The 10,315-nt window shown below is 25.6% G+C and overlaps 1 protein-coding gene across 1 annotated transcript; it reads right to left on the bottom strand.

Annotated features, from left to right (window-relative positions):
- Window positions 1–7,059: 7,059 nt before the first annotated feature.
- Window positions 7,060–9,810, bottom strand: LOC145841194 (beta-2-glycoprotein 1-like). Its single transcript, XM_082948564.1, has 5 exons — window positions 9,804–9,810; window positions 8,872–9,006; window positions 8,468–8,641; window positions 7,392–7,584; window positions 7,060–7,138 (listed from the first exon to the last, which is right to left on the bottom strand). The coding sequence occupies exons 1-5, from the start codon at window positions 9,808–9,810 to the stop codon at window positions 7,060–7,062; spliced, it is 588 nt and encodes a 195-aa protein (XP_082804690.1).
- Between the last annotated feature and the right edge of the window lie 505 nt (window positions 9,811–10,315).

Genomic DNA, 10,315 nt, shown 5'->3' with positions numbered 1-10,315 from the left:
GACTTTTAACAATTAAGTGAAGAATTCGACATTATTTCATCACCGTTGACGTTTAAAACCGTTAATGTACTTAGTTGTATTGTCAGAACTGTTGAACTTCAATGTGGCAGTACACAAAAAAAAAGTTCAAAACTGAAAAATTGACAGATTTATGACTTACTTAACAAGTCAAAATTTCTTAATTTAAAAAAGATGACAATGAAGTTATTTGTTCTGTTTTGGTCTACATATTTTTGCAAACAAACATTCTTAACCATGTATATAAACAAAAGTAAGCTGCGTTCAAATCTTACTGATACAAATTTGCAGTCATTACTAAGAATATCTACTTCAAATAAACTTCCAGATTTTAAACAACTTGTTAAAAACTTTTATGATCCATAAATGTCTCATTGACTTCTTTTTAGTGTAATTATTCTAGTTAAATTCTTTAAACTTAACATTTAAAGTATAATGTGACAGTTTTATGTTTTAGTTTTTCGTTTAGTAATATTTTCACTAGCGAAATCAATCTTAATCTAAAAGTCTATTAAACTAAATTATTTGTTATGCTAAAAATACATATTAATTTACTTTTTGTTTCAATATTTCGTTATTTTATGTAAGTACTCTTATTAAAGTATTTTAGGTGCACTGTTTGATAATAATATTTTTAAAGTACAGAACTTAGTTAAATTTCGCAGGTTGATTATAACTATTTGATATGTTGAAAGTAAACGTGTTAAAATTTCAAGCCAAAGTAATTTTTTATCTAGACTTAACTGTTTTTTAAATAAGTTAATAAGAAAACTTGAAACCAAACATATAATTTTTGTTGCTTTTATAAAAATTTTAGATATATTTTATGTATAATTGATCGAGCCTAAGTTTGTCAACTTCTAAAGATGACCTTGGAACTGGCTGTGTTGTTAGATACTTCATACATTTGAAAACAAACATTTCCGACCACAAACATTAACAAGGATACGCTAACTTAAAACCAAATCGGTATTTCAATGCACTTGCAGATTTTCCAAAACTGTCATACAACTAGATTTAAACAACTCTAATACATAATCAATCTTAAGTGTTTCATCGAGATCTTTTATTTATTTTTTTTTGCTTTTTATGGTAAAACTTATTATTATATTAGAATTATTTTTGTTTTGTTTCTTTTATACATGCAAAAAATGTAATGAATGTTCTTTAGCTTAATTAAATAAAACAATAGTAGTTTAATATTGTATTGTTTATTAATTTTTGAACAAATATACCAATATAAACTCCAGATAAGGGTTTCCAAAATTAATTTATTTCGAATAGTTAGCAATTTTTTTATGTTTTAGCTTGAAATGTTAGGCTCGAGTAACTTTTAGTAACCAAATTATAATTTTTTTAGGACTTACTAGTATTAGTTCAGTCCAGAGTTATAAAATATATAGAATTATGAATACTTAACTAAATTTAACATAAAATTTCATACATGAAAACCTTGGTAATTAATATATTGATTCAAAATTCTGAAAAACCCGATCAATAAGCATCTAACCGGATTCAAATCTTTTTAAAATTAGCTTACATTCGGATCTAGATCTTTGTCTAAAATTAGTATTTAGGCGGATCCGGGGATAATATGTTTAAAATGGGATCCGGATCCAGAAAAAAGGATCCAGCTAAATCCAAAAGATCACTAACTTGAAATGATCCGGCCCGCTGAGGACTATATATTTCTGGATCCGGTCCGTCAAATATTTACGTTGCCCACCCCTAACTGCTTTTATTTTTTACAACGTTAATTTTGTTGTAAATCGTATTTTTTTAGATAACTTTTTAAGAAACTATTTAAAACATAGCTCTTATAAAATGCATGTGTATTGTGTATGCGTGGAAATAACAAAAGGTTCCTTATGGGAGGCGAAAACTAAAACAGCAAAAAATAGACTATTTTACTAAAAATCTATATTCTCCTACGATTTTTGAAATAACTACCTAAAACTCTCAGGAAATGTTCCTTGCAATATTTATAAGTTCTGTTGCAAGAAATTAAAAAGAAATTTAAAAATTCAATTTTGTATAAAAATGAACAAAAAAACTCATTGCATTTTTTAATTTTTTCAAATGTTATTCCGAATAAATTTTCTAAATATTTTAAGGAACATTTACCCGAAAATTGAGGTAGTTATCTCAAAATAAGAGGAGATAGATTTTAATAGTTTCTACTAATTCGCTGTTTTAGTTTTCGCCTCCCATAAGGAACCTTTTGTTATTTCCACGCATACACAATACACATGCATTTTATAAGAACTATGTTTTAAATTGTTTCTTAAAAAGTTATCTAAAAAAATACGATTTACAACAAAATTAACGTTGTAAAAAATAAAACCAAACAATCGCGTTGGCACATTTTTACGACTTCTAAAATTAGAAAGTATAAAAATATATCAAAATCAACTTTTTCTCACCGAATCCTGCACGTTTTATTAAGTATTTTTGTTACACAAAATTATATTTAGATAGCTGAAGTAGTTTTGGAAGTTGTTAGAAACTCGTTGTAACATGCTTATGCTAACTATCGACTTTGTTCTAAAACAAGTGTCTTAGAATTTGAAAGTAATTTTGTTCTGCAATTCAAATTGTAAAATGATTTAATACAGAACAGAATTCAATGTTATTATATAATAATACATGATGCATAGTATAATATTTGAAAATTTATCGCATAACTGTTTATAACGTCAGGAGTTTTTTTACTTATTGAACATTATATATCGCCACAACCAAATAAAGTATAGCTCTTAACAATACGATTTCAACAGCAGTTTTTTTGATAAATTAAGAATTGCTTAATTAATGCTTATGAGACTTAATTGTTTCAATACTTTAAAAGTTTAGTCTAAACTAAAATTTTGTTTTATGTTAGATCTAAATAAAAACTAAAGCATAAATTGGAGACTTTGTGGTTAAAAAATGATTAAGTTTGAAATCTTTAAAAAAATAATCAGATGCAGACATGGTAACAAGCGTCGCAAATTAAATATATCACTGTCAAAAATCCCCGTCAGTAGGATTTTTTAATCTCAAATGTAAATAAATTTTTAAAAATATTATAATTAATTTTAATCTTGAGATAGATTTTTTCATTCTGAAGATATCAAAATTAATTTATCTAAAATATTTTTAGTTTTATCATTTAAACCTGTGATTAATTTTATAGCTACAATTTGATACTTTATAGTTATTTTTTTATAAAAAATTTCAGCCTATAATTTACAACTCTTTTTTGTGGACAAAGCATGCACAAAACAAAACTTATTTTTGTATACTGTAAGGAAAACATTAAATTATTTCTCCAAAAATGTTTTTTCTAATTTTTATTTAACAATAAAGATATTAAAACATTTAAGTCTAATATACCTTGAAATTCTTATGTATTCAACATTATTAAAAATTTATACAAAAAAAAAGTTGATAAATTATAATGTTAGATAAAAGGTAAAGTCACAAAAAAAAATGTTTAAAAATGTTTCTATTTTTTTACGAAACTTTAAGCCAAAAATAGTTTAAGAAGAACTTCATTTTTTGTTGATTAAAAAAATAAGAAGGTAATATGTAAAAACATTATAATAAACTGATTTATTTTTACAATCAAGGTGTAAAAATTGTTTTAGTACATTGTAAATTAAAACATAAGTCATTTAACAATAAGGTAATTTAAGTAAGTTTATAACAACAAATTAATAAAGATCAGCTTATGTAATTAATTCAATGTAAAATATAGAAAAAAAAAGCTATGTTTTGTTACTTTAGCTTTCTGGTTACTATAGCAATAAAACAGCTGTAAATAGTGGTTTTCAAATTTTACCATGCCTGATCAGTTGAGTAGATTTAAAATTTCATGGCTGTAAATTTTTATCTTAGCAATGATCTTCTATTATAGAACTGTTTTTTTTTAATCGAATAAAGTTATAAATCAAAACTAATACAAGATATTGCATTTACGTTTTATCATTTATTGAAAAATATGTAAAAAGGTTTTTAAAGGTTAAATATTAAATACGGAATTTCGCTAAAGACCGTTTAAAAAAATAATAATTAAAGTAATAAACAAAGTTGTCAATTGAACACAAAACCTGAAAATGAGAAAACAAAGTACAAACATAACAACGAAAAATAATTTACAAAAAACTTAAAGAAATGTAATTAATTGTCATTTGTCTTACATCTTCAATTTTCGCACCACCTTTTTCCTCGGCGCAAAACTAATCATTTGGTTTCGTACATCTTGAAGCGTTTTGTTTGCAGAATCTTTTTTGTATTTTTTGCACGTAGTGAGACGTGAAAACTCACTCAACCTTTTTCTAGCTGATGCCGTCACTTTGATACAAACTTTCCTGTTCAGCAAAGTTGATTTCACCTCATCAGAATCTTCGCTGACTTCCATTTGTTTGTCTTCAGTTATCCTCATCTGGCGAAAGATTTCCAGCATCTCTTCAAAATCTTCTTCGTTGGGAGTGAAAATAGGAAAAGTCTCCATTGGAGTGACTCCGAAACAAACTTCCATTGTATGAATATCAAGTCAAATAAAAATTAAACTGAAAATAAAATATTTATTTAAGTATTTTTGCAGGATATACTTATCTAAATCAAAACAAGCTTTAAAGACGCTAGCAAGTCAAAAAGAAAGAATCTAAAAGAAACAATTTTTGTTTTATTTTATTTTTTGGATTATTATAAAAATTTGTTATTAATAACTGAAGCCTGTTTAGCTTTTAGTAAATACTTTGTCTATTAAGCTACAACTGATAAAACCTAATTAAGCTTTATGTGCAAATATAACATAATAATTTTAACTACAAGTTTGACTTATATATTAACTCAAAGCCAACTTTAATATGAAATACTCAAAGCAGTAAGATTAGCAAAAAGAAAAAAAACTAATTAAGGTTTTATTTTTTAAATCAAAGTGTTATTTTTAAGTTTACCTAATTTAAATGAAGTTTAAATCTTATATTTTATAGTAAAAAGTTTCAACTTTCTAAAACTTTTAAGGAGAATTCTTTTAATAGACTCAACATCTTTAAAAGAAAAAATAGTACAAATACGCTAGAAAAATACTGAACTAAAATACCTTGTTTGAACAGAGCTTGATTAGTCATTCAACTCAAAAATACTTCTAAGCTATCAAAAAACTAATAATTGTAAGCTGGAATTAGAGTATCAATTTAAATATGTTTTTAATCACCGAATTTTTAAACAAAATACTTTTGGAAATCTTTATTAAAAACATTTTTAAATATAAAACTGGTTCACGTTTTTTAATCATTAAAGTTTATGAATATTGTGGATAACTTAACTAACTTTTATTTTGTCGTTATTTTTACCTTGTAAGGTGAAAGTTGGCTCAATATTGTTTTACGCTACTAAAAAAGATCTTGTATGTTTTTATTTACATACGTAACAACTAAGTAACTTCTTTATTCGTTGTAAGATAAAACAACAACATCTTAGGTTTTGTTCTGTAAACTTTGAAAATGAAGGTTTTAATTGTTTTATTCATTTATAAAACCAGAAGGTAACTGCACTTTTTTTTTTGATTAATAATATGTTTGCTTACAAGCCCAATGCCCACGTTTGCTTACAGCAAGAACTTCAATTTCAAGCTCCTTCTTAATACCGCCCACTGACGGATATTTAAAATGAAAATATCGCGAAATTACTAGTAATCACTCCAAAGGGGCGATAACTTAAACTTAAAGAAACCCCAATTTATTAAGTTTTTAGTAAACAATATTAGGAACAAACAACAGTAGTAATAACCTCGTTTTTTCATTTTATTAATAATGTTTATTGTTTTTTTTTATTATAATTGAACGCTTTAAAACACAAAGACAATTAAGTGTATTATCTAGTAGATAATCAAATATTTAAGATCAACTATCGTTAAAACTTATAAGCAGAAAAGAAAGTAACATTCTTTATAAGTTGTGCTTTTTAAAAAGTTTGTACTTTAATTACAAATATCTAAAGTAAGATTAAAGTAAAGATGTCTTCCCCTTTGCAGTCACTTTCAGAAAAATTTAACAGTTACGGATAAATCAGAAAGTTCTAGTCTAAGTATCTTCGAAAAAATCTCACTTAGATTTCCATAAGTCACTAACGTTATGGATTAACTTATAATTTCCTATAAGAAAAAATATACATTTGTTATGAGAAATTTTTCCGCCAAAGCTAATAGTTCCGCAGAGTATTCGACTTAACTAAGATAAGTGTTTACAATTTTGTAATATTTTATTTTTAGTTTTTTGCAAATAATTTTTTGTATAATTGTAGCTTATTTCAAGAATAAAAATAACAACTCTCAAAATGTGGCTTCTAGAAAATTTAAACTAATTTTAAAGATTTTAAGAGTAAATTTTAAGAGTAAAATAAAACATATAATTAATTAAATATTTGAAAAACTTATAATTTTTTAACAATTTTATGATACTAAACTATCACAAAACATTACAAAACTTACTTTTTTACACCAACGTTTTACAATAAAAATTTCAAATTTCATACCTTATTATAAAAGTGTACTCCTTTAGAATTTGATTATAAGAACTTATATATATAGGTTCAGACTAAAGCGTATAATAAATGGTGTTTTCTAAAGCTATTTCTAATAGTTATATTATACATTCACAAAAAAGTAAAATACTTCAATTTTAAAACAGCAAAATGTTTATAAAAATGTTTAAAAATACTATAAGTAAATCTGAGATAGTTGCTTTAAATTAGTTTTGTAATGCTTAGAACAATATTGTTATATTAAGCTAAAACAAAAATAAAATAACGTTATACTTATCTAAACCCTTAAAATATTATATGCCAGTTATAAAAAATTCCAATGATTTTTGTGTGGGTACTAATCTTTTAATTTCATTTTATTTTCTACTTTAATTTTTTTGTTATTTGTGCTTTATCACATCAAATTTATCATCAATTATTATAAGAAACTTCTTTTTTATTTTAGATCGAACTCTAAATACTTTATTTCGAAAATGTTAGTTTATTAAATAGAAAAACGCAGAAAAGTATCTATACTAGATTTGGAACACATTTCGGCATTGCAGACCATTTGCCATCAGATTGACATTTAATTACTTGAGGTCCGACTCTGTTAAAATAAAACTTTTAAAATTATTTAAGTTTAATAGTTAACATATTATTCATTATTTACTTTTAAAAGTTTGAGAAACTTGTAAGCCTATTAAACTACTTTGAAACAAACTTTCTATCACAATTTAAAAAGTTAGTTAAAACAGTGGCACAAGACAAATTTAAGTGCTCCATGCAATACACACATGTAATGCAAACTAAACTGTTATATTACTCAGCTTAAAACTAAACAGTCAAATAATAACTGCAACCTTTTAAACCCTCTTTCACAGAACAAGTTAAGTTTATCCTTGTAGCGGAAGGGAATCGGCCCGTGAACTATTGGCTCGTACGGAGTCTCAAGACTTATGAATCCCAGGTTTTTGATGTCGCTTGGTTCACTGCTGCACCTTATTGGTTTGCACTCAGGTACTTCCCCTACCCACTCTCCGCTTTCGCCGCAAACTATGTTACAGATATTGTTTATTTTATTAATACAAGAATTGCAAGAACTATTTGCAATAAAAAAAAAATTAAACTAATTTCTATGTTAAAGATATAAAGTTGTTGGTTGCAACTTGTTTTGTTTCGCAAATTATAGAAAAACTCTATTTTTATTTGCCAGTAAAGAGACTATCAAGACGTTTTTTATGAACGTTAACATTCCAAGCTTCATTTCTAAGGTGTAATATATTAATTTAATAAACAGTAAAAAGATATATTATATATAATAATAAGTTCTTCTTTTTTTAATGATAATTTTATCAAAGTATAAGAGATTGTTAAGGTTACACGTTTATTTTTTTTGTTGTTAATTTTCGTCTAAATTTTGTAAAACGTGATTAAAAACAACGACTATTTATAGAAAATGTTTTCTAAATGAATCTTTTTTAAATAAAGTAAATTAATTTACTTTAAATTATCATACAAAGGCTAAAGGCTAAGGAGGAAAAAATAAGAGAAGGTCTTCTTTTTTTAAACTAACTTGTTATACCTTATGCTTATCTAAACTGACCTTTTAACTTTAATGCTTTACTACGAACTATCAATTTTTAAATTATTTAATTATTATTTTAACTTATTTTAAGGCATTATGTGGTATGGTTACTTTTAAAAACTTTTATAATGTTTAAAGTAACAAACAGGGTCTGTATAAATTGTTAGCAGAAAAACAAACTATTTACAAAAGTTTGAAAAACTGATAAATGGTTAAACAAAGTTTAAATAATTTTTTAACCCCTATGCATGTTAAAAACTTAAGAGTATTTAATCTATCTTAGACACTTATAACCTTTAAATTTTTTCAAAGTTTAATCTTAGCAATAGAACATCTAGTTTTTTAACTCACCAACAGTGTTCGTTTCACCTTTAATTTCAAACCCACTAAGACAAGAGTAAGTAGCAACACTACCAACTTTGTTCTCAACTAAATTCCGAAGATTCGCAGTTGCATGTTCTGGTATAACTGGCATACCCTTGCACTTTATCTCTTCACATGTTGGCGTGGGATTCGACCATTTACCTTAATAAAGAGTAGAGTTTTATTTAAGTTATCAATTTCATCGATAATTCAGTGTATTTGAATATTTTAGTTAAAAAACTATATTTTTTTAAAACAGTTTAATTTTTTGAATTGTTTAAACTTAATGTTTATGTACATATTTATACACATCATATTCTAAATAATAATTATTTAGCATTCTGACTAAGTGATTGTTCAAAACCTTTTCAAAAAAATTTACTAAAACCAACCATATTTCAGACAAACGGCTCCGCTTTCCCCATTCAATTTGTATCCTTTTTCGCAAGAATATTTCATTACACCTCCTTGTTTAAAGCTCTGACCTTCTATCGTTCCATCCACTATGTAGCCGGGTGAAGGACAATCTTTAAAAAATAATTATTAACTAGAAATCGCTTATAACATATACATTGTTTTTTGAACAAAAAAACGCTTAAAATGTTTGGCCTAAGGGCCTGGTGAACGAAAAACCTTTCGGTTATCGAGTTTTACAACACTTTCTTTTTTACCGGGAATTAAACCCGGATCGTTTGATTTAAAAGCTGAACCTTGGCACGCGGCCTCCGTAGAATTATTTTTTCTAAATGAAAACAAATAAAAACAAATTATTTAAAAGAGAATAATTTTGTTTTCATTTTTATAAACTTGCCTATTCTCAGAGCTTTTTTGAAGTTAGTATATGCTTTTATTAAATTTGTAATTTTTGTAGACAGTTTTATTTTTCTATGTTTTTATTCCAAACTGTGTTTTTAACCATTAAGTCCGTTTATAGTTACTACTCACATAAAAATTATACATAAATATACATAAGTTTTTTTCTAATGTGTGTTAATACTTTATAGACTCCGTATATCTGTTCTTAAATTTATTATAGAGCATTGAAACGTCGTTAGTCGGAATAAAGTTTTGACACAAGAACATCTGTAGTATGTATTCCGATAAGCTTAGCTTATCAGGATCTCCAGGATTTAACGTCTTTTAACGTTTTATCTTATATATAAAAACACAAATCTTAGTTCATTAAACGTTCACCTTTTAACAGTTTTCTACAGTTTTCTTTCCTTTGAATTCTCCTGCATTTTTTACTTATAAAGTCAACTACAAAACAGGCATGCAGTCTGTTTCTGAATCTCTTTTTGTTGGTTCCTTTTAAGTCTTTTACAGTGCATTGTTTCTTTCGTCTAGCACTAACTAAATTCAACAGAACCATCACAAGAATAATATTCAATAAATAAAATTTCACTCGCATTTTTGTATAATAATAAAATTATGTCTGTAGTAAAAAAAACTAACTTTAAGTGTATAACCAAAAAGTTTGTTACGAAATTATTATCTTACTTTGCTTTGTGCAAGCTTATAAGCAGTTCATAAACTTATGGACTTATGAAATTTATTCAAAACTTACTTAAAAATATGTATAGTTATATCAAAACTGAGCTTTTTTTAATCAAATAACAGTCGTGTAAAACGCTGATTTCTTTCTGGCTTAGTAGAAATAGTAACCTGGTTAGTAAATTTATTATACTAATAGTAATTATAATAAATACAGTTTTATACAAATGTTATATAGCACAGCACAACTTTATAAATCGGTTCAACTGATTGAGTACATTAAAAGCACGTGAAAAATTAGTAAAACATTGTACATAGCACTAAAAATTAGATAAGCTGGAT

Source organism: Thalia democratica, chromosome 7, assembly GCF_965202585.1.
Source record: "Thalia democratica chromosome 7, ktThaDemo2.hap1.1, whole genome shotgun sequence".
NCBI lineage: Eukaryota > Metazoa > Chordata > Thaliacea > Salpida > Salpidae > Thalia > Thalia democratica.
This window is presented reverse-complemented; position numbering and strand designations above follow the sequence as displayed.